The sequence below is a fragment of the Schistocerca nitens genome, chromosome 4 (genome assembly GCF_023898315.1).
Source record: "Schistocerca nitens isolate TAMUIC-IGC-003100 chromosome 4, iqSchNite1.1, whole genome shotgun sequence".
NCBI lineage: Eukaryota > Metazoa > Arthropoda > Insecta > Orthoptera > Acrididae > Schistocerca > Schistocerca nitens.
The window spans coordinates 97149722-97176117 of record NC_064617.1 but is presented as its reverse complement, the minus strand read 5'-3'; the positions used below and the strand labels follow the sequence as shown (position 1 = coordinate 97176117).

Below are 26396 nucleotides of genomic sequence, written 5' to 3'. Positions count from 1 at the left end.
GGGCAAAGTCACGACATGCGGGGACCAAGCAGCAATCGGTATTGTATTTGTAAACTGTCAAAGCTGCATTGGTAAAGTACCGGAACTTCAAGCGCTGATAGAAAGCACCGAAGCTGAAATCGTTATAGGTACAGAAAGCTGTCTGAAGCCAGAGGTAAATTCTGCCTAAATTTTTTCAAAGGCACAGACAGTGTTTAGAAAGGATAGATTGCATGCAACCGGTGGTGGCGTGTTTGTCGCTGTTAGTAGTAGTTTATCCTGTAGTGAAGTAGAAGTGGATAGTTCCTGTGAATTATTATGGGTGGAGGTTACACTCAACAACCGAGCTAGGTTAATAATTGGCTCCTTTTACCGACCTCCCGACTCAGCAGCATTAGTGGCAGAACAACTGAGAGAAAATTTGGAATACATTTCACATAAATTTTCTCAGCATGTTATAGTCTTAGAAGGAGATTTCAATTTACCAGATATAGACTGGGAGACACAAATGTTTAGGACAGGTGGTAGGGACAGAGCATCGAGTGACATTATACTGAGTGCACTATCCGAAAATTACCTCAAGCAACTAAACAGAGAACCGACTCGTGGAGATAACATCTTGGACCTACTGATAACAAACAGACCCGAACTTTTCGACTCTGTAAGTGCAGAACAGGGAATCAGCGATCATAAGGCCGTTGCAGCATCCCTGAATATGGAAGTTAATAGGAATATAAAAAAAGGGAGGAAGGTTTATCTGTTTAGCAAGAGTAATACAAGGCAGATTTCAGACTACCTAACAGATCAAAACGAAAATTTCTGTTCCGACACTGACAATGTTGAGTGTTTATGGAAAAAGTTCAAAGCAATCGTAAAATGCGTTTTAGACAGGTACGTGACGAGTAAAACTGTGAGGGACGGGAAAAATCCACCGTGGTTCAACAACAAAGTTAGGAAACTACTGCGAAAGCAAAGAGAGCTTCACTCCAAGTTTAAACGCAGCCAAAACCTCTCAGACAAACAGAAGCTAAACGATGTCAAAGTTAGCGTAAGGAGGGCTATGCGTGAAGCGTTCAGTGAATTCGAAAGTAAAATTCTATGTACCGACTTGACAGAAAATCCTAGGAAGTTCTGGTCTTACGTTAAATCAGTAAGTGGCTCGAAACAGCATATCCAGACACTCCGGGATGATGATGGCATTGAAACAGAGGATGATACGAGTAAAGCTGAAATACTAAACACCTTTTTCCAAAGCTGTTTCACACAGGAAGACCGCACTGCAGTTCCTTCTCTAAATCCTCGCACAAACGAAAAAATGGCTGACATATAAGTGTCCAAGAAATAGAAAAGCAACTGGAATCACTCAACAGAGGAAAGTCCACTGGACCTGACGGGATACCAATTCTATTCTACACAGAGTACGCGAAAGAACTTGCCCCCCTTCTAACAGCCGTGTACTGCAAGTCTCTAGAGGAATGGAAGGTTCCAAATGATTGGAAAAGAGCACAGGTAGTCCCAGTCTTCAAGAAGGGTCGTCGAGCAGATGCGCAAAACTATAGACCTATATCTCTGACGTCAATCTGTTGTAGAATTTTATAACATGTTTTTTGCTCGAGTATCATGTCATTTTTGGAAACCCAGAGTCTACTCTGTAGGAATCAACATAGATTCCGGAAACAGCGATCGTGTGAGACCCAACTCGCTTTATTTGTTCATGAGACCCAGAAAATATTAGATACAGGCTCCCAGGTAGATGCTGTTTTCCTTGACTTCTGGAAGGCGTTTGATACAGTTCCGCACTGTCGCCTGATAAACAAAGTAAGAGCCTACGGAATATCAGACCAGTTGTGTGGCTGGATTGAAGAGTTTTTAGCAAACAGAACACACCACGTTGTTATCAATGGAGAGACGTCTACAGACGTTAAAGTAACCTCTGACGTGTCACAGGGGAGTGTTATGGGACCATTGCTTTTCACAATATATATAAATGACCTAGTAGATAGTGTCGGAAGTTCCGTGCGGCTTTTCGCGGATGATGCTGTAGTTTACAGAGAAGTTGCAGCATTAGAAAATTCTAGCGAAATGCAGGAAGATCTGCAGCGGATAGGCACTTGGTGCAGGGAGTGGCAACTGACCCTTAACATAGACAAATGTAATGTATTGCGAATACGTAGAAAGAAGGACCCTTTATTGTTTGATTATACGATAGCGGAACAACCACTGGTAGCAGTTACTTCTGTAAAATATCTGGGAGTATGCATACGGAACGATTTGAAATGGAATGATAATATAAAATTAATTGTTGGTAAGGTGGGTACCAGGTTGAGATTCATTGGGAGAGTCCTTAGAAAATGAAGTCAATCAACAAAGGAGGTGGCTTACAAAACACTTGTTCGACCTATACTTGAGTATTGCTCATCAGTGTGGGATCCGTACCAGATCGTGTTGACGGAGGAGATAGAGAAGATCCAAAGAAGAGCAGCGCGTTTCGTCACAGGGTTATTTGGTAACCGTGATAGCGTTACGGAGATGTTTAATACACTCAAGTGGCAGACTCTGCAAGAGAGGCGCTGTGCATCGCGGTGTAGCTTGTTCGCCAGGTTTCAAGAGGGTGCATTTCTGGATGAGGTATCGAATATATTGCTTCCCCCTACTTATACCTCCCAAGGAGATCACGAATGTAAAATTAGAGAGATTCGAGCGCGCATAGAGGCTTTCAGACAGTCGTACTTCCTGTGAACCATACGCGACTGGAACAGAAAAGGGAGGTAATGACAGTGGCACGTAAAGTGCCCTCCGTCACACACCGTTGGGTGGCTTGCGGAGTATAAATGTAGATGTAGATGTAAACATATCTGCAAAAACTGTATCATTGTACAACACTTACACTATGTAATCAAAAGTATCCAGACACCTGGCTGAAAGTGACTTACAAGTTCGTGGCGCCCTCCATTGGTAATGCTGGAATGCAATATGGTGTTGGCCCACCCTTTGCATTGATAACAGCTTCCACTCACACAGGCTTACATTCAATCAGGTGCTGGAATATTTCTTGGGGAATGGCAGCCCATTCCTCACAGAGTGCTGCAGTGAGGAGAGGTACTGATGTCTGTTGGTGAGGCCTGGGACGTAGTTGTCATTCCAAAACATCATGGAGGTTTTCTATAGGATTCAGGTCAGGACTCTGTGCAGGCCCTCCATTACAAGGATAACCACTCCTCCACATGCCGTGCATTATGAACAGGTGCTCGATCATGTTGAAAGGTGTAATTGCCATCTCCAAATTGCTCTTCAACACTGGGAAGCAAGACGGTGCTTAAAACATCGATGTACGCCTGTGCTGTGATAGTGCCCCGCAAAACAAGGGGTGCGAGCCCCCTCCACGAAAAGCACGACCACACCGTAACACCACCGCCTCCGAATTTTTCTGTTGGCACTACAGACGCTGCCAGATGTTCACCAGCCATTCGCCATACCCATATCCTGCCATCGTATCGCCACATTGTGTGCCGTAATTTGTTATTCCAAACAATGTTTTTCCACTGTTCAATCGTCCAATGTTATGCTCCTTGCACCAAGCGAGGTGTCGTTTGGCATTTACCGGTGTGATGTGTAGCTGATGAGCAGCAGCTCGACCATGAAATCCAAGTTTTCTCACCTCCCGCCTAACGGTCACAGTACTTGCAGTGGATCCTGAAGCAATTCGGAATTCCTGTGTGATGGTCTGGATAGAGGTCTGCCTATTACACATTATGACCCTCTTCAACTGTTGGCGGTCTCTGTCAGTCAACAGAGGATGTCGGCCTGTATGCTTTTGTGCTGTACGTTTCCACTTCACTATCACATCGGAAACAATCGACCTAAGGATGTTTAGAAGTGTGGAAATCTCACGTGTCGACGTATGATACAAGCGACACGCAATCACCTGACCACGTTCGAAGCCCGTGAGTTCCATGGAGCGCCCCATTCTGCTCTCTCACAATGTTTAATGAGTACTGAGGTCACTGATATGGAGTACCTGGCGGTAGGTGGCAGCACAATGCACCTAATATGAAAAACATATGTTTTTGAGGCTGTCTGGGTAATTTTGATCACATAGTGTAGTTTAGGAGATATGACAATGCCAAGATGTGTGAAAAAATACCTTTTGCTTAAAGTGGAGGCAAATTACCCAGGCTATGTTCATCCACTGTTTCGTAATGAGAACATATGGCGACTTCTAATAAACTTTAGGCATAATTTCAAACATTTTCTAAACTTTTTCTTGCCGACATGCTTAACATCAAATATTTAACACATTAACTCATTTGTAAAGTAATCAGATGTTTGAAGCTGTTTCATAAACCAGACTTTGATATTTTAAAGAATCGATGGCTTACTGGTTATTACGAAGTAGGTTAGCAACTTACAAAGCTCTCAAGGAGTCTAAACTAATAACGTGAGATGCAATTTATAACACCACATGGAACTGAAGCCATGGTATGTGAAATTACTTTGTAGAGTGTCACATATTGCTGGCTAAACAGAGACTCTAAGGATCAGTTGCCCACAGTGTGGCTTAGTGCTGACTGACTCAAGACAGTTCCTGGTGCCTGTTTAAAGACTTGAATAAGAAAGTTTTCACAAAATATTAAAATACAGATCAGTTATGGATTCAATAATAATATAAAAGACAGGAATTGTAAATAACACTATTACACATCTGGAAAATAAGTTACTTCCTTTAACTGTTGACAATATATTGTCGCAGAAGAAGCTGAGGAGCACAGTTGCTGTAGTGTAGTGGTTATGATACTAGACTGTTGCATCGAGGGTCGTGAGTTCAAAACTCACCTGAACTGTAAAATTTTAATTTCTACATTCGGTTCGAGTACATTCTGGAAGCATCCACAAATGGCAAGAACCAATGTACTGGAATGTTCTGTAGCTGTATAAATACCGTATGTGTTCTGGCCAGAGGCAGTTCGCTCCACGCTGTTGTATGTGCAAGTGCTTCATTAAGTGAAGTTAGTGTTCGTCATTCATTAATTACACCACCTTCTATGTGACATTATTCTGGTGGAGGCGCTGGGTATTGGAACCTGTGATACCACACATTATCGACAATGCAGAGGCTCCCATCAGGCCACAACAGAGCTGCTGTTTACACGGCGAGAAACCCGAGTTTGAGCCATATTCTGCAGATCACAATCTATCGGAGATAGAAGAAGAAGAGGACGTTATTCTCTGGTGAGGATGGCCAAGATCCAAACAAGTGGCTGAAGGTATAAGAGTGTATAGCCAAATTTAACAAAGGGGTGACACCGTGTGTTTGGCTAACGTAATTTTCTACTTGTAGGGCACTGCCAAGCAATGGTATGAGAACAAAGAGGAGAAGTTCACAAGCTGGGAAGTATTCCAGGCAGAACTGCGAAAGTATTTTGGTGACACACGACGACAGAAGTGCAAGGCTGAAGATAAATTAAAGTGCAGGGCACAGCACCCAGGAGAAACGACAGCATCTTACATTCAAGACGTCTTGGAGCTGTGTACAATAGTGGATCCCAGGATGAAGGAGGAAGGTAAGGTTGCATATCTCATGAAGGGTGTTGCTGAGGACATGTATCAAGCCCTACTCCAGAAGGAGGTTTCGACAGCAGATGACTTCATAAAAAGGTGTCAGCATATCGAGACAATGCATCAAAAAAGAATTACATGCAAGAAGTTATGAATGGCTTCCAAACGTCGTATTGATGTCTGTGATGGAGGAAGAAACTGATTTCACAAGTGTTCTTCGTCAGATAGTTAGACAGGAAGTTCAGAAGGCACTTGGATTGTATGGCGAGCAAAAGAACCAAGGTGCTTCAAGAGGTCATAAGGGAGGAAGTGGAACAGGCATTGAACCCAATCTCTCGTCCTTCATTTACCTTTAAAACGGTAAAAAAGTTAAGACCCAGGCGAAGTTACATTCCTACAATGCCGCATGATGAACCTGTTTGGGCACAAAGGAAGACTGACGTCTGCAGGTCGCAGGATAACCAAGTAGTATGTTTCCACTGCATACGACTGGGACATGTGGTGCACTATTGTCAAGAAAGGCGGTGGATATTTTATGACGCCCGCGCCAGAAAACAGCAGACCAATCTTAGCTGACGACAACTCCGGGATGACAAAGATGAACAAGAAGGTGTGGGTGCAGGACGATGTAGGTCACCATCGCCGAAAGCTAGCCGCTGGAGAGGTCGCTCCACAACACGCCGATCAAGGTCTCCATCACCGTTTAGAAGCTCCAGCCGATCACCTAACCGCCGGGTCATTCCATGTCAAGTCACCCAGGCCTTGACACCAACCATGTCAGATTTTGATGAAACTTGGTACAATTACTTCTTTTATCATCCTGAAAGCACTTGTAAAATTTTTTTGCTCTATCTCTTATTTTTTTTAATAAATTTTTAAAGTTTTTAGATTTGGCGTTGTTTCAGCAGTCGGAAATTGTAACTTAACGTGTCCTCACAACTAAAAAAATTTGTATATTAAAGAATACTCAAGATATCAGTATGAAATTTTGGAATAAGTTTGTGTATTATATCTAAATGTTAAAAAAAATTACCATAAAGATATATTAAAATCTTCCAAATGAAAAAAAATTTACAAGGTTTTTTTTTTTTTTTTTTGCTAACGGATGTTTAGTTTTACAAAAACTGCAATATCTAGAGTCTCAGACCTGATAGAAAGCTCAAATTTGTTTTAAAATACTCTTAATTGTATAGGCTATTAGATAAAAGAAAAATTATGTTGGCTTTTTAACCTGTTTAATAGTTATCTAATTTTTAAAATAATATTAATTATATTTTAAAAACAAAAAATACCAAGTGACTTAGACACCGAAAATAAGTTTTTGTCTTCTTGGAGTAGCAATGTACACTTGGATTTTGTTTTGTTACTCCTGTGTTTTGAAGTAAAAAATTATTACAGTGTTAAATAGTGCTTGGATAGTATTTTATTAAGTTTATTCGAACTCTCAGTAAGTACTGTTACTTAGTTTACAGAGATTCTTTTCCAATATCCTATAAAAGTAACCAGAACAGTAATCAGACCAAAAGTGAAATCAGTATGTCAGATATTCAAACCTGTAGTGTAGGGTTATTTAAAAAATCTGACTGTTTCCAAACAACCTACACACCTTCAAAAAAGTTACAACCGGTATCAGAATTGAGTGAGGAAGAAAAAGATTTGATCCACTTACGATCTGGAATTAATCTGTGTGAATTTAAGAATATATGTTCACACCACAGCTACTACTTTTTAAATGTTTTTGAAAAGTATCAAACAACGTGTAGACCCACTAAAAAAACACAAAAAGCCCATCAAAAAATCGTTGAGAAATGTAGGCTTGGATCTTTCTAAACAATTACTGACAAAAAATATCAGCATAAAACCCGGACAAAAGCTTTGCTCAACATGCCGTAACTTTTGTGAGGAAAAATTAAGAGTTGAAGTCAATGAAAGTGAAACAGATGATGAATTCATGGTTGAATTAGAATCATTGGAATCCAGAAATGAATCCCTCGTACAAACAAACATTGCTCTTGATTATTTAGGTTTAACACCGATAAAGCTTCATGGCTTGTCAGAACAAAGTAAAGGGTCTTATTTTAAAAGGAAGGTTAGCAGTATTGAAAAGACTGCAAAAAAGGCGGTTTCAAAAGCATTAAAATATGATGCACCAAGTTCTGATGATGACGAAGAAGATAAAAGTGTGGTTGAGAAAGCAAAGGATTTTGATGTAATGATTTCTCTTATGAAAGAGAAGATTTCATCTGTTGGGAGGTCTAGAAAAATCCAGATTCTGACCTTGGCTCCAGATTCTTGGAGTCGAAATAAAGTGATGAAAGAATTTAATGTAAGTGAGTACATGGTGCGACAAGCTAGAAAGTTAAAATCTGAAAAGGGTATTTTGGAAACTCCTGGTCCAAAAAAAGGTAAAACTCTTTCTGAAAATACAGTAAGACTTGTAACAGATTTTTATGAAAAGGATGAAAGTTCCAGAGTGCTACCTGGAACAAAAGACAAAGTAAGTGTTCAAGAAAATGTGTACATGCAAAAAAGACTCATTTTGTGTAACTTGAGAGAACTCTATTATTATTTCAAATATGAGAATCCCAAGGTAGAAGTAGGATTTTCAAAATTTTGTTTCTTGAGACCTAAATGGTGTATCCTTGCTGGTGCTGCAGGCACACACACTGTATGTGTATGCAGTATCCACCAGAATGTTAAACTATTACTGGATGCTGTGAAAATTTAAGAATCTTATAAAGACCTAATTAAGATGCTTGTGTGCAACACAGAAAACCAAAACTGCATGCTACATCATTGCAACAGCTGTCCTGCAAATACTGCACTAACAGAGTGCTTAACTGAAAAACTAAGTGAATATTATGATTTAGAAGAAGAAATTGTAATCAGTCAGTGGGTTAACACAGACAGGGCAGAAATGATCAAACAGTCTATCAGTGTTGAAGACTACATTTCTTTATTGGTTAGGTCATTGGAAAAGCTCACCCCGAACTCGTTTATAGCAAAATCCCAATCAGCAGCCTTTAAAAGATTGAAAGAAGACCCACCACCCAAAACAGCAATTATTGTGATGGATTTCAGTGAAAATTATTCCTTTGTTATACAAAATGAGATCCAAAGTTACCACTGGAATAGAGGTGGTTGTACTCTACAAGCAGTTGGAGTTTTTCTAAGAAATGAGGAAAACAATGTTTTTGTTTCCAACCACTGTTTCATTAGTGACGACGAAGAACATGACACTGGTTTTGTTAACTTTGTACAAAAAGAAATTACAAAGTCGCTGTCATTACATCATACTGACATTGACTCAGTTCACTACTTTACAGATGGTTGTGCTGGGCAGTACAAAAATAGAAACAGTTTTAAAAATTTGACTGAACACTTGAGAGACTAATTTGAAGGCCCAACACTCTTTTTTTGCAACAAGTCATGGGAAATCAATTTGTGATGGCCTAGGAGGAACTATTAAAAGAATTTTAAGGAAAGCCAGTCTACAGCTTTCAGACAAAGAACAAATAATGACAGCAATCGATGTGTATAAGTTTTGTGAAAAAAATATTGAGAACATTCATTTTCACTTTATTGACAAAAAAGAAGCTGATTTGCTACGGTTAAAAGAAGAAAAATGTTTTTCAGCAACCCGAACCATTCCTGGAACAAGAAGTTTTCATAACTTCAAACCACTTCCAACAAACAACCTTGAAATTAGAAGGACTACAGATAGTGTAAAACCCTCCTTAGTCTTTTCTTTCCATTCTTCTTCTGATTGGGTTCGTGTTGAACCATCCATAAATAGCTATGTGGCTGCAAATTATGATGGTAACTGGTACTTTGGACTGGTAAAAACAATATTCAATGATGAAGAAGATGCAGAAATTCTATTTCTACATCCTTCAGGACCTGCTGCATCATTTTATTGGCCTGAAAGAGAAGATTCCTGCATAGTGCCTTTGGAGCACATAGTCTGTGTAGTAGACGCACCTCAATCAAGCGGCACTGGGAGAATGTATTACTTCAAAAAAGACTGTATCAAAAGAACTGAAAGCTCTTGGATGAAGTGGAAAAACAGTTTGAATCAGCATTAATGTTTATTAAAAAGACAAAATTACTCAAAAAATTCAATGTTTCAAGCAATCAGTTGGGTTATACATAAGTGTCGTAAGTATCTTTGTAAATAATTCTAATGTAATCTACTATAATTAATAAACATGTTAAAAAGCCAGCATTATTTTTGTTTTATCAAATAGCCTATATGTTTAAGAGTAAATTAAAACAAATTTGAGCATTCTATCAGGTCTGAGACTCTAGATATTGCAATTCTTATAAAACAAAACATCCGTTAAAAAAAAGAAAAAAATACATATATTTTTTTTCATAGAAAATATTAATATATTTTAATAGCATCATTTTTATCTTCAAATGTGTATAATAAATAAACTTGCTGAAAAAATTCATGATGTTATCTAAAAGAGTTTTTAAGATAAGCAAATTTAAAGTTTTGAATACAAATTAAATTGACCATTTCCGAAGGTTCAGAAAACGCAAAACATAAAAACTTTAAAAATTTATAAAAAAAACTGTAAGAGATACAGCAAAAAAAAAAAATTGCAGGTGTTGTCAGGATGGTATTAGAACCATTTGAGCGAAATTTCATGAAAATCTCAGGAGGTGGGTGTAAAATTTATTTTTTATTGGGTGATTTGATATGGAATGACCCCACCGCAACCTGGAAAACTAAAGGATGCAACTTTCCTTGGAGGTGAGGCCGCTGAAGAGAAAAATCCTCCGGCGTCAATCACTACAAAAATGATAGGAAACTATGTTGATATTCTCATGGATGGCCGACCAGCCCAAGCTCTTGTGGACTCTGGAGCATCACATTCAGTCATTTTGCAGAAGTACCGTCGCCAGTTGCAGAGAACCGTATTCCTCGACAACAAAACATCTCTGCTGAAGGTGGATAATGGGAAATATATAAAACTTACAGGAAGATGTGTCATTCATGATGGTATAAGTGGCCATACACAGCTCTTAGAATTCATCATCATACAAGAGTGTAGTCATGACATCATTCTCAGATGGGACTTTTTGAAATTTTCTCAGGCAATTACAGATTGTGGTCGCTCGAAGATTATGCTAGACGAGATGAGATACTATGGACAGGAAGATGCGCATTCGAGTGTGTGGAGACTATGTGTGCTGGAAGAAGTGATCATTCCTGCAGTCAGCGCTAGAAAGGTAACTGTCATGTGTCATGCCATGCATCAACCCATGGATCTTGTAGTGGAATGTGAGAGAAGCTACCACTGAAGAATAACTTGGTCATCCCAGCCTCTGTTGTCTCGGTTAAGAACGGATTCGGTGAATTGTAGATAGTTAACTGTCACCGAGAACTGCAGATTCTTCCACGACGCATGTGCATAGCAATTACTGAGCCGTTAATTGCAGAACAGCTGAGTGTCATAGAAACCTCCCATGCCGAGTCTGTGGGCAAAAATAGCACTACCATTACGAGACAAGATCTTCTAGCTCGACTATCACCAGATCTAACTAAGGAACAACAGAAGAAGCTACTTGCTATTCTTCAAGAGTTCTCTGAATGCTTCAATCCACAGGTGAAGAGCAAATTAGACAAAGTGACAGTGAAACACCGGATTAGCACGGGAGACCATCAATCAATAAGCCAGAGAGCATACCGTGTATCAGCAACGGAATGTCGGATAATTCGCGATGAGGTAGAGAAAATGATGAAGAATGACATCATTCAGCCTTCGCAGAGCCCTTGGTCATCACCAGTGGTTCTCGCCTGGAAGAAGTATGGCAGTCGGCGCTTTTGTGTTGATTACAGGAAGCTTAATAAGATAACTAAAAAGGACGTTTACCCTCTTCCACGAATTGATGATACACTAGATTGTGTGAAGGGGGCTAAGTTTTTCTCAACCATGGCTGATTGTGAGAAAACTGAATTCATCACCCCTGAGGGCCTGTATGAGTTTAAGGTAAAGCCATTTGGTTTGTATAATGCACCAGCAACTTTTGAACGGATGATGGATAATCTTCTAAGGCACCTGAAGTGGACGATGTGTCTTTGTTATTTAGATGACATTATAGCATTCTCAGACACATTTGATGAACACACAAAAAGACTGAGGGCCATTCTTAAATGTCTCCAACAAGACAGACTGAAACTTAATCCATGAAAGTGTCTCTCTGGAGCAAAAGAAATCACACCTTGTGTGAAATGAAGGTGTGCAGCCAGACCCAGAAAAGGTGAGATCCATCACGGAATTTCCAATTCCTAAAAGTATTATAGATGTGAGAAGCTTACTCGGATTATGTTCTTATTACCATAGTTTCATCAAAGACTTTTGTATCAAAGCCATGCCACTCCTAGAGTTGTTAAAAGCTGATGCTAAATTTATCTGGGGTGGTGCTCAACAAGATTCTTTCGATGTGCTGCGAGAAGCTCTGACGACTGACCCTGTACTTGGTCTGTATGATGAGAGAGCACCTACAGAACTACACACAGATGCCACTGGGTATGGGATCGGTGCTGTTCAGGTGCAAATTTCGGATGGAAAAGAGAAAGTTAAAGCCTATGCTTCTAGGACACTTACAAAATCCGAGAGAAACTACTGAACTACAGAAAGAGAATGTCTTGCTGTGATCTGGGCCATGTGCAGATTTTGACAGTATCTATATGGAAGGCCATTCATAGTTGTTATAGACCATCATTCACTTTGTTGGTTGACAGGTCTTAAAGGTCCAACAGGACGACTCGCCAGGTGGGCACTACGTCTCCGAGAGTATGACATTACCATAGTGTACAAAAACGGAAGAAAACACCAAGATGCCAACTGTATCTCAAGAAACTCTGTGCAAGACCATCAAGACTTTGATGAAGTGACTGTCTCGCTGCACTCCAGGATCTCTCTGCTGAGCAGGAGGACACCAAGATATCTCAAATTATGCATGCCTTAAATCGGTCAGAGGATGTGAACGGACAATTTAAGGTAGTTAATGGATTACTATGCAAGAAAAATTTTGATCTGTTTGGAAAAACATGGCTACCAGTGATTCCTAAACACATGCACTTAGATGTTCTACAAAAATTCCATGACACACCTGAGGCCGGACATTTAGGATTTGTTAAAACATACGATAGGATCTGCAAGAGATTTTTCTGGCCAGCTTTATTTAGGAGTGGTCGTCACATTGTCGAGTGTGCCAGAGGAGAAAGGCAGTTCCTCAGCAACCACCTGGCCGACTCACACCAATTCCACCAACCGAAACGCCTTCCCAGCGTGTTGGGATTGATCTCCTCAGATGATTTCCAATGTCTGCTAGTGCCAATAGATGGATTACTGTTTGCACTGATTCTCTGACACGCTATGCCATTACAAAAGCCATGAAAACAGCCAAAGCATTTGAGGTAGCCAAATTCATCGTAGAAGACATTGTATTAAGACACAGTGCCCCAAGGTCGTTAACTATGGATCGAGTGTAAGTTTTTTAATTGAATCTTGTGACAGAGATAAATCGTTGGTGCAACATTACTCATCAGAAGTCTACTGCCTACCATCCGCAAACTAATGGGTTTACTGAACTCCTTAATGAGACCTTGGCTGACACGCCATCAATGTTCGTCAATGTTGAGTAGAGCAACTGGGATGAGGTGCTACCTTTCGTGACGTTTGCCTACAACACCACCAAACAAGACACCACAGGATTTACGCCATTTTTCCTGGTGCATGGGCGTGAGGCAACAACAATGATGGACACTGTGTTTCCGTTACATCCAGATGACGTGGATGACGACTACATCGGCCAGGTGTTAACCAGAGCTGAGGAAGCTCGGCAGTTAGCTCAACTCCGCATGCTGCAAGCTCAAGAAAACGATCACCGAAGGTATGATGCAAGCCACCGCACTGTTGTCTACCAGTCTGGTGACCTCGCCTGGATCTTCACTCCTGTTCGGAAGGCTGGTCTCTCTGAGAAGCTCCTCACGCACTACTTTGGACCTTGTAAGGTTGTAAGACAGTTGTCGGATGTTACTTACAAAGTTGAAGATTTCAAGCCAGAGACAAGACGACGAAAGATCCAAGATACTGTCCATGTCCTTCGCATGAAGCCCTATAAGGATCCTGCAACCCAGGGTAAATTCGAAGCTCCAGCAACAGACAACAGTCAGAAAGGTGATGAAGAGCATAGCAGCAAGGGAAGTTCTAAGATCGCTGCCGGGGCGAACATCAGTCATCAGGAGTTGGAGTATGCAGGACCGATGACTCATTCCCAGACTAGGAGGACGTAACACCGAGACGCTGTTTTCTTAAGGAGGGAGCAATGTCGCAGAAGGAGCTGAGAAGCACAGACACCGTAGTGTGGTGGTTGTGGTACTATACTGTTGCATCAAAGGTCGTAAGTTCAAAACTCACCTGAACTGTAAAATTTTAATTTCTATATTCGGTTCGAGTACATTCTAGAAGTATCCACAAATGGCAAGAATCATTGTACTGGAATGTTCGGTAGTAGCTGTATATATACCGTATGTGTTCTGGCCGGAGGCAGTTTGCTCCGCACTCTTGTATAAGAATGCGCTGAATAAACCTTCATTAAGTGAAGTTAGTGTTTGTCATTCATCTAATTACACCTTCCTCTACATGACAATACCCTTAAAATGGCATTAATACCATGTTCTGTTTTATGAGCAGATTTTAAGTTACTTTTTTTGCCAAGTGTTTGGAAATAATTTTCTAGAATCATAACTTTTATCTTCAAGACTAAAGTGTTTTTCTAATAAAAGTGTGCAATTTTCAACAGTAACGCTAGAACAGTATGTAGAAGATAACAGCAACCAGCTTCTTTTTACAATGCTATTTCTTTATATAAATAGCGCTGTTACCCACTTCAAACTGACATGTTTATCTTCAGATGATTAGTTCACATTAAGATACATTTTACATTAGTTTTCACCTTTTGCTTCCCCTATTGATGAAATTTCCTTGGGGTGGTGGTGCCCTACAACCAAAACAAGATGTGAGACAATGTCTTTAACTGTAATTGTGCCTCACAACAATTTTAAGTGATGTAAACACATTATTAAAGGGAAGATGTTTCAGTTATTTATGATGAAAAATCCATGCCATTACATTCCATTTCAAACTGCTTGTGATCTTGGTATTGCCATACAATTACTTCAGCTTCAATAAAAAATACACAAACAGAAAGATGGGTTGGCAATGGGTAGCAGCCTAGCTGGAATGTTAGCAGATATTTATGTAAGTCACTTAAAGAAGATATTTTTTAAGCTAATAGCACAGCAACAGCAAAATCATCTACTACAAAAGCTATGTTGATGATACAATTATACTCTTTGGTGGCATCAATGAGGAAATACACACATTAGCAACAAATCTGAGCAGAATGCACAAAAACATCAAATCCACCGCTGAATATGAGACCACAAATAGCATAAATTTTTTAGATGTAAAAAACACCAACAAAAACCATAAACATCATTTTGAGATTTATAGGAAACCAATGTTTATTGATGTGTGTGTCAACAGCTCATGTTGTCATCCAAACCAGCATAAGATGGCATACTTTAGATCCATATTGAATCGCCTGCATAAAATTCCACTTAAACCAGTTCAAAAAGAAATCAATATCATTAAAACCATAGCCTCAAACAATAGATACAGCCCTCTCATGATAGACAAACTGTCACAAAAAATCCAAAAATCATCAGCCAACAAAGCTGCATACCAGACTACCATGCAGCTGACACAAAACACAGTAGAAAACAGAAGAAAAGGTATTGCACTGGAGACCCCCCCCCCCCCCTCCTCCCAACTGGCAAACACAAGCTTAGCTGTCAAAGTTTCCCCTTTCACAATACAGGACAAACTGGGAGAAGTATTGAGACTCAGCTCAAAGAGCATATAGATGTCATATATTTGAACGCCATTTCAAAATCCACATTTGTCATGCAGGTAACTACTAACAATCATGGAAGAAAGAGCACTGAAGACCATGTACAGGTATTGCAACATGTTGAGAAAGGTAGCCCTCTGAATTTGTTTGAGGAGACAAATATATGTACATAAAAGCAAATCACCACAAAATCTCCTCAATGAACAGATCAAGTTAGCAAATGCAGCCTTTCTTCCAACTTCAAAATTTCATTCACCTGCTCTCCAATTAAAGAAGCCCCCCCCCCCCCCACACACACACATTAATTGACTGTATTTCCAATGTACGCCATAATATTTACATAATACGGCCATAGTTGTAATATTTATTTATGTACCTCTGGCTCTTATCGTTTACTTTAGTTCCAATGTATACCATAATATTTACGTAATATCACTACAGTAACACTTTATAACAAACTAACTGCTTTATTTGTTTGCCACAATTTTTAATCAGTTCTCTTTCAATGTAAATAGTAAGTAATGTAACACTGGTAATTTGTAAATTCCTACTGCCACGTACAGTTATATAACAAAATATCTCAGAGTGGAAGTCTTCGGCATTGTTGTGGTTGCAATATTGCCATCTATGTATACATACCTCGATGTGGTGAAACGTCTTAGTGTGTGAGTGGTGCTTTAGATTATGTGCATACATATACATATAAAAGAAAATGCATCTTACAGTTTTTGCTGCTGCAAGACCACAAGCAGTATGCAATGGAAAGTAATGGTGCGGATTTTTCATCGTAAGTAACTGAAACATCTTCCCTTTAATAATTTGATTACATTAGATTATTAGATTAGATTACAATCATTGTCACCCACAATTACAGTTAAAAAGACATTGTCTCACATCTTGTTTTGGTTGTAGGGTACCACCACCCCAAGGAAATTTCATCAAATTGGGGAAACAAAAGACAAAAGCTAATGTAAAATGTATTTTAGTGTGAACTAGCCATCTGAAGATGAACCTGTCGGTTTGAAACCAGTAACACTGCTATTTAAATAAAGAAATAGCACTGTAAAAAGCGACTGGTTGGTGTTATCTTCTATGCAAGAGTGAACCCATATCTTTTTTTGTACACGGCAAAGGGCTCAGAATGTCTGTTTTCGACAAAATAGCAGTAACATTAGATTTTTTGAAAGGGTTGCATTCTAAAATTTGAATAACTATGCAACAGCATTGGGTAGTAATCTTCCGTTAACTAGAAAATTTAGAAAAAGGACAAGAAGTTCTTTACACAGTACAGAAATTGGACTTTCAAATAAGATGTATCAGTCTTAAACCACACAATCATTAGCGAGGTTGATTTCCAACTCAATGTGATCATCCCAAATTTTAAACTTCGAACATTTCCTTAAATATAAGGTTTATATATAGAACATTTGTAAAGTTGTTGTCAGATACACATCAATTACACTCTGAATAACAGGCTTTAGGAAAAGACAACTTGAAAATGAAGTTGGATATTTCATGTATATGTAACAGGTATGTTAAAAAAAAGGAGGAAAAAATAGTACTTAAATTATTCCTTGAATAAAATAACTACGTGACTAACAGATTTCAGAGGCAGGGGCACAGCATTGCCAGTGTGCAACCAGCCATGTAAAACAAAGATCTGCATATACTTAGCAAATAGGAAACACAATAAGCATGAGGTGCTCAAGAAAAAACTATGATTGGCTAGCAAATGGCCCCTATAACTTGATGCATCAAAACATCAAAAACTTTAACTGAAGAATAGGAATGGTATCAGAGTAAGTGGAGCCACTCCATCTAGCTGTAGTTCACCGTCCTATCACTCTCATAGCACTGACTTTCTTTCTTTCTTTCTTTCTTCCTTCCTGTTTTCACAATGTGTGGCGTGATTCATTCTCCAATGTCTGCTACAACATAAAGGTTATCTTCTAGTATTAAAAATTGCCCAAGATACTTTGGCAGACATATGAATGATACCATGTTCAATAATTAGGGGTCAAGTATGGCACACTCATTGTGGCCCACAATGTGTTCAATGACTTGCCAGCACAAAAAGAAATTAGCTACTGATGAAGTACAGTTTAAGAGAAGCCTAAAGGATTTATTGTTGACCAATTGGTCATCTCCACTGATTAGTTTCTTAGCAGGATTACTTGATTTATACATTAATAACTAATTGCCTAACACAAATAAATGTTTAAGTCTTGGAAGTTTTTATGGCTACAAAAACCCAAAGATAATTTAATACATTTAAGTTTGTATTCATTTATATTGTCCTCTACCCATTTTGCACCTTCTGTCAATCTTACTTTTCAGATGTCTGTATTCCCTTTCACTTTTTTTCTTTAGCCGTGCATGGGTTGTGATGGACAGAAGACAGGGGATTTCTGGAGTGGAATCACAGGATTAGTCATACTGACTGAAATGATAGTTGAACAGTAGTAGGAATGATAATCAATTCATATGGAAATTGGTAGTAGAGTCGTGTCATCTGCAGCAAACATAAAGAACACACATGGTCAGACTGAATAGATAACGAACAGACACCATAATCATGCCAGCATATATGCCAGGTATAGATATAGATGACAATGTAATTGAAGCAGATTATGGTAATTTCAATGAAGTTGTCCAGCAGGTCAATGGGGATGAGAACTTATTGGGAGAATCACAGTGGGTAGCCTAGATATGAGTACATAAAGCAGATAATTGATGATGTGGGATGCATCAATTATGCTGAAACAAAGAGGATATCAGCCAAGTTACAAGCTCGGAGAACAACACGATACTAACCTTATGGTTTATGGCCATGCGGGGTAACCACGCGGTCTGAGTTGCCTTGCCACAGTTAGCACGGCTCCCCTAGTTCGAAGTTCGCGTCCTCCCTTGAGCACATGTGTGTTAGTGCAAGTTAGTTTAAGTTAGAATAAGTAGTTTGTAAGCCTAGGGACTGATTACCTCAGCAGTTTGTTCCCATAGGAACTTACCACAAATTTCCAATTTTTTATGGTTTATGACCAACATAACAACAGTTAAGGGACCACAAGGAGTGGCTGGAAGACCACTACACTACTCGGAAAGCAGATTACAAAGAAAGTTGCGGGGGAAGTGGAGAGGATTATCAGAAGTAAATGTCCCATCAACATGAGGGGGCCATTAGAGACACAATACTAGCTCTGTTGGGCAGGGATGAGGAAGAAAACTGTTTTTAAAGGAACCACAGTAAACTTAAATGTGGATATCTTGGAGGGACACTACAAGAAACTAGCAAACAAAATGTAATGAGGGTAAAATAACAGCTAAGAAATCTCACAACAGATGGAGAAGTATTAAATTACAGGTACTTGTATTAAGTGAAAGAATAAGATTATTTGTAAAATAAGAGAAAGGCAATCACTCTACTATAGTGCACTGATGTGTGGAGCACAGAAATGCATAACAGAAAACAGCATTCCCACCATCTTCCACGAACTAGCTCTCTTTTTAGCAAATGTACACACATTCACCCAAGCAACCAAACTTCATGCACGCATGGCTTATCTCTGGCAGCTCCAGCTGTCATGTGCATGAGGTGTGGTTGCTTTTGTGAATGTGTGTGTTTTCTTTTCTTTTCTGAAGAGGGCTTTGGCTTTTTGTTGTGCCTGTCTGCAACTCAACGTGTCATCTTTAAAGTGAGTAGGTTCTATCCTTTTCGTAATATTGTCTATATTAAGAACAATGTAAGAGATTTTGACACTAGAGAAAATATACACTAAACTGAGACTAGAGGCAAAATGGCTATCAACAGTATAGACTGACAAAGACAGGAAACTCGCACAAAGTTAATTGTAACATTCCGCTCTGACAACATCTTTAAATAATTTGGAAAGTAAGTTGTGTAGCTGGTTAGTTGAAAACCTATTCAAAGCATTAGAAAATTCTTTGATATGTTTAATGTTAAAAATGATTTTTAAGATTTTGATTTTTTCTGGTTGTTGTTCTTGTCTTCAGTCCTGAGACTGGTTTGATGCAGCTCTCCAGTAAAGCTGCATGCCCTCGGGAAAAATTACAGCTGTAGTTTCCCCTTGCTTTCAGCCGTTCGCAGTATCAGCACAGCAAGACCGTTTTGGTTAGTGTTACAAGGCAAGATCAGTCAATCATCCAGACTGTTGCCCCAGCAACTACTGAAAAGGCTGCTGCCCCTCTTCAGGAACCACACGTTTGTCTGGCCTCTCAACAGATACTCCTCCGTTGTGGTTGCACCTACGGTACGGCCATCTGTATCGTTGAGGCACACAAGCCTACCCACCAACGGCAAGGTCCATGGTTCATGGGGGTAAGTTTTTCTGGTTAATATCTGTTATTTCATCTGTGCGTGTAATGTGAATGTAAATAGTTAATATTTTGATTGCAACTGTAACATGCTATCACTGACAAAGCCTCTACTTCTCTACATCTGTACATTGTCAATGCCAAATAAAGAATCTCAATTAATAATTATAAGTCTTGTAATCCCATTGAACATATCAACAGATCAACTAATATAGTTCACAGCCATAATACTTTGGCAAACAGTCTTTTGGTCATCTTCACCTGAAGACACTATGGCCGTTTTGTTTTTACCTACATACATCTAAATACACAGAATGTAGGGAAAATAATTATCCATGACATGACAATAACATCTACTTGTTCTTGAGGTATATGTTCGTGAAAAATCTATCTTACAAGAGTAAGCTGGACTTCGCAAGCCACTGATTTTGACGAGCTTCTGCATGTCATTCACGGGCCATTCGAAAGATGGAGGGCAAATCGTAATACCCCATTAGCCAAAACTTTGCTGCAAAAATCATGTAGCAGTGTTAAACAATGCAGTGAAAGACTGCCTAACTGAATGTATGATGAGAAGAAGATAGAAAGAACTTTTACTTAAACATGCGATAGTGAAGAGGGAGGGAGATTCGGATTTCACATCCCGTCAGAAGGAGCTGCTTTAGATGCAGTGCACAATCTAGGATCAGGGAACAATGGGCATGGAAAATGGCCATGACCTTGCCAAAGGCAACATCCCAGCTTTGCCTTAATCGGTGTAGTAACCTGCAGAAAACTAAACTGGATAGTCTCAGCCCTGTTCCTCCCGGAAGTGACTCCAGTCTCTCTTTGCTTGGGCAAATGTTGGTGTGTACAGAAAATATACACCAACGCCGACCTTCAAAATCAGGGACCAATGTCAGGGTTTGGATCAAATACACTATTTATGAAATAATCAGAAATGCCACCACGTATAACATCTTTAAATTCTTTCAGGTTTACTTATGTTTAGGTGTCGCTCCTTTTACCCTTTACATTTTGTAACTTCTCATAGTGTCTTTCTTTTGGCTGCTGCTTTAGTATTTACTGATACTTCCTTCTCCTCTGCAGTTACTAATCTTTCTCGTGACCGTACTTTTTTAGTTTCGGTCTACTTTACTAACTGTTCAGGTTTGCCAACCCAATTTCTTAATGGCAAGTCACTTTGGTTTTCGTTCCATCCTGTCCTGCTGTTTTTCCTTTGACAACAGGGCCTGTGTGACTTTTTTCCTACTTCATGCCAGAATGGTTTGCTTCCCAAATATATACCTTTCTGAAGCCAAGTGAGATAAACCCTTGTTCAATATGTTGTCATTAATATTCACTATGACGTGATGCTTGGTAATCAGAATTACATCACTGCCTATAAATGATTCTAGAAACAATTATGGAAGTTGATATGAAGTCTAGTGGGGTTATCCAATATACATGTATTCATCAATACAAAAATCCACTCAAGTTAAATGTATGTCATTGACATACAGTGACAGGAAAGACTTTCACTTCAGCACAGTTATAATATGTATGTACGGCACGGCACTCCCAAGCAATGACCACACCATGTTTGAGATTCAATTGTTCAATACAGTTCATCATAACACTATTCACTAAAAATCAGTAAGAGTAAAATAGTGCCTCACATCCCTCCTCTTGCATATCCCATAGATTATGAATTATATACCCTCATAACATGCACAAAGATGCTGAATTGTGATCAAATCAGATCTTAAGCTAAGCTATAGATTAATGTGTGTCCAATATTCTGTGTGTGTTGCCGGGATGGAGGGGGGGACTACAAATCAGTCTCTCAGAAGGTCTGTTTCTCAAACTCATCAACGAGGTAAGTTCTTTGCGTAATCCACAGTAAATGTCACACTTCAATGTATAATTATGGAAAGGGCAATTATTCATGAAGAACAAAATCATCATTGTACTGATGACAAACTCAGATGTGTAAGGACAGACAGTAACAAACTCATTTGACAGAACTTACAGTTGAAAAACTGGAAATTCTACTGTGACACTTTTTAGGAAATACGGAAGTGTCCGATCCCGCCCGTCTGCTTTGACCCTTGACGTCACAAATATGGCGGAAATGACCATAAACCACGATTCCAATATGGCGTATATAAAGTCGTTACGTACACATTATGAGGACGAAAATACATCGAAAAACAAACACACAAACGTTCCACAAAAAGGCCTAATGACACTAACGGGACAAGCACGGGAAATAGGGGTTTTTGGGGTGGGGACAAACTAAATATATACAAATTTAGAAACCCACCCCCATACAAAACCACGCAAAACGACGAAAAGAACCGACATCACAAAACTCCCCACCACTAAACACATCATCTGGAATCGGACACTTCCCTTGACCTATATAGCTCAACAGCAGCTCCTGATCCAATAAATTAGGACCTAACACTTCCCTTGACCCTATATAGCTTAAAAACATCTCCCGATACCAATACCAACATTCACAGCCACACATTGGGATCGAACACTTCCCTTGACCTGTTATCCTTACGACATCTCCACATACAGCCGTCCCTGGTCCGAGATGCTGGAGCTTTAAGTAAGGCTCATTTCTTCACGACATACTGAACACTTCACGACTTCATCCAAAAATCCGAATAGTTGAAGAAATTTTACTAGTGACAACGCACTGTCCCCCATCACAGCCGACAACCGAAAACTGTTGACCCTGTCAGTAATATCCATACCTACAAGAGACATACAAAAAGCAATTTACCAAAATTCACACACGACGCAACACTTGCAAACTAAACCAAAAACATCACCAAACACACCACCAGAGAGCACCACCAATCGCATCAAAACGACACCTTCAAACACGCCACTCTCACAAACTAAATTCCGCGCCATCGTGACGTCACACACCACAGCAGCCTTACGTCGCGGGTCAAAGCCGACAGGTGGGATCGGACACTTCAGTCGACTCACTTTTTACTGCGCTACGGTATCAATCTAAAAAAGTTACTCATGAACAAAATAAAAGCTTGATAGGATTGGAAAACACAGTCAATTTTACTCCTTTACAAGAAAGAAATACAATTTTTTTTGTAATATATTTACCTGAAGAGCTAATATATGCTATTTATCTGTTCTGGGTTAAATCTGAGTTTGGCACAAAAAAGGGTGAACTGTGCTGCCACAAAAATCTCTGGTCGTTTGCCAAATAGCATTTAAAGGCTGGCAAATTGCCAACAACATTTAAACACAAATTAAAAGAATTTCTGAATGACAACTACTTCTACTCAATAGATGAATTTTTAGATACGGAATAGTAACTTTAAAAAAATTAAGTTATATTGAGTAATGAAAACTTAGTTAAACTGACACGTTCCACATCATTACGAAATGTCGTATTCATGATCTATGAAACAAGTATTAATGTAACGTAAAGTTACTATAGGCTTGCATACTAAACTGTTCAGGTAATGTGTGCAAATACACAATGTAGCCTACTGTGAATTAGAAAAGCACAGAATTTTATGTCTAGGCAATATTTTCTCAAGAGATTTTTAACTACTTGTAAATATGTAAGAATTCTAAAAAAATATACTAGAATTACATAAAAATGTACCATGTAATTGGTAGTACAATATACTAGGTTAGAATTACAATGCAAGTGCATATGGCTACACAAGGCAAACTCATTTAAGTAACCACTGGAAAATGGAATGAAAATACATACCATGTGGGCACTGAGGGTGATTTGGCAAATCATCCATAATAACATCCAAAACTGGGTTCTGATTTTCAATACCTCTCACCATTTTCTGAAAATTGGAATTTTTCCTCGGTTTTAAGATAGTTGGTGAACATGTGCAACATAAACGTAAGAAAGTTACTGGAAACAACTTCTTATAATGTCATACTTCTCACGTATAGCGAAAGCTGACAAACATTGTTTATGTGGGTTTCACAGTAACTTACTCAGCATCTGTTAATGACATGTTAAAACACATCGCGTCACATTAAAATATTATGCCGCACACCAGCTCATCGAAATGACTCAAAGGAGGGAAGATACAGATGTTGCTGAATAATATCAAAATCCTGACCATTAAAATAAGCAAGCGAAACACACCCTCGTGTACATGGGCACTAGAGTTTTTCATTACTACGCGGAAAATTGAAGTCATTTATTAATAAAAATAACACGAGGAATTGCTTACATATACATATTACATATAACTGTTGAGAACACCTTTAAAACAAACCTTCGTGTTTAGTCTTCAGAACCAGCAATACACTACACTACCCTTCCGCATCATACCATTCACTCAACCATATGAACACCAAAACAACCAACGATCTGTTTGTAAACAACAGTTAATCCGTTAGGCAGGTATTTAGCTATCATATTTCTCCGTCAAAGTTGATAATTAAATACATATGTCAAAAACATTTGACAGTGTAATACGGAATTTTGTCAAATCTCGCCTTTCTTCAAAGAAATATGATCAAATCTAGGCCCTCGCAGTATATTTGTTCATAAAAGTCGTCCCGCGTTCGTCTTCTGTTCACTCATGACTGCATGCAGCAATGTGAAATGTAAACACTTGGAGCGCTAGAATCGCTGCGCTATTTGACGTATTTTGTGTGTTTGTAAATATCGCTGCAACACTTAGTTGGTGTGTTTCTTCGACCTCAAAATTAATAGAAATGTGTGAAGAGATTAGGCGCTTTATCACATGAGGCATCTGGAATACAAACTTTTGTTTATTGCAGATGCTTGCAGCGCACAATAATACTTACATAGTATACAAGTATTTTAGATACTTTTGTTTATTGCAGATGCGTAAAGCGCAAGCAAACGTAGACCCAGTTCACATGCTGCTTACACTCCACTGGTATAGTGGTTCTCTCTTTAAGTTTATGTATCAGACAACAGCGGCTGATGAAAGTGTATCCAATGTAGAGGGTGTTAAACGTGACAATGAACGTTGAACACCCACCTTCGAAGAAATTTTTGTGGTAGATATATTCTTTTACATTTAGTTTTGGAAATGCGATTGTTTTGCCAGAGCATTTTCGCAGCACCTTTGTAAAAAGTTTTCTCTAACTGCTCTCCCATGCCGGCCGCGGTGGTCTCGCGGTTCTAGGCGCGCAGTCCGGAACCGCGCGACTGCTACGGTCGCATGTTCGAATCCTGCCTCGGGCATGGATGTGTATGATGTCCTTAGGTTAGTTAGGTTTAAGTAGTTCTAAGTTCTAGGGGACTGATGACCACAGCTGTTAAGTCCCATAGTGCTCAGAGCCATTTGAACCATTTTTTGCTCTCCCATGTATTGGACTTTCAGAGGCAGCTTGGCAAACTGTAGGTTCTATTGGTGTAGGTTCTCAGTGCCTTGTGACTCAAGTGCAGTTTCCTATTAAAAAAATGGTTCAAATGGCTCTGAGCACTATGGGACTCAACATCTTAGGTCATAGGTCCCCTAGAACTTAGAACTACTTAAACCTAACTAACCTAAGGACATCACACACACCCATGCCCGAGGCAGGATTCGAACCTGCGACCGTAGCAGTCCCGCGGTTCCGGACTGCAGCGCCAGAACCGCACGGCCACCGCGGCCGGCACAGTTTCCTATTACTGCAGACACTGTTTCCTAATGAGTGCACATGTTTTTTTTCTCCTCTCGGTTAGCAAGCTATGCTGCGTCCAAACAGGTTTACCGCACCCACTGAAACTTTGCAATTGACGTATGCGTTTCCGCTGGCCTGCGGATGCGTTTAACTGGCGGGTAAATCGAAGATGCGACTAGTGTGCCACATCCGGTGGATCACCGGTATTATCGGAGGACGCTCCACGGAGGCTGGCCGGAGGAAACGGAGGGCGCCTAGGAATATCGCCGGTCAAACGGAGTTTCCGACGAGTGCGCTCCACCCGGGCGTTTCTGGTACTAGCGCAGGAGGCGCAACAAATGAGGCGGTTGTTTTGAACCGACGGGAATGTGTATTTGTCGTATTTTTGTATCCCACATGGAAGTAGACATTTTGAAGTTAATTAACGTTCGAACATTTTCTTATAAGTGTGACTATACTTTATCTGGGTAACCACTACGTTTTTAAACGTAAAATAATCCCTTTCTAGGTACGTCAAAACGTAGATCGGATGTGTGGCACTTCTTCGAGACAGGGGCTGAACGATGCCAAAAGATTATGTGTAGGTTGTGTAGACGACTGTATGTTGCAGGTGGAGGAACATGTAATCTTCACGATCATTTAAAAAGATTTCATAAAGACTCCTATAATAATGAAGTACAAAACAACATGGAAGTCGTAAAGTATGGAAATGAAAGCGTCGAAAAAAAGTAACTAGACGATGCCTTAACACATTTCATTATTTCCGCAATGCAACCATTCGTAAATGTGGACGACAGTGCATTCCAAAAGTTTGTGGAAGCTCTGAATCCTCGCTGTGCGCTACCCGGAAGGCATGATCTTTCAAATGTGGGTTTATGATAAACAATGGATTTATGTAGCTGTGTTGCGAGAAACATCAGAGGCACTAAAGTGAGTGTCATTTACGACGGCGGCCGAGT

General features: G+C 39.6%; 1 protein-coding gene across 2 annotated transcripts in view; it reads right to left on the bottom strand.

Annotated features, from left to right (window-relative positions):
- LOC126253397 (rRNA N6-adenosine-methyltransferase ZCCHC4) overlaps window positions 1-24376 on the bottom strand; it is a 105035-nt gene extending 80659 nt beyond the window's left edge. For both annotated transcript variants that reach the window (XM_049954696.1, XM_049954697.1), the window contains exons 1-2: window positions 24072-24376; window positions 23543-23627 (exon numbers count right to left, since the gene is read on the bottom strand). In XM_049954696.1, the coding sequence (XP_049810653.1) occupies window positions 23543-23624 (82 nt within the window). In that variant the 5' untranslated portion in view covers window positions 23625-23627; window positions 24072-24376. The remainder of the gene's footprint in view (window positions 1-23542; window positions 23628-24071) is intronic.
- Window positions 24377-26396: the final 2020 nt, after the last annotated feature.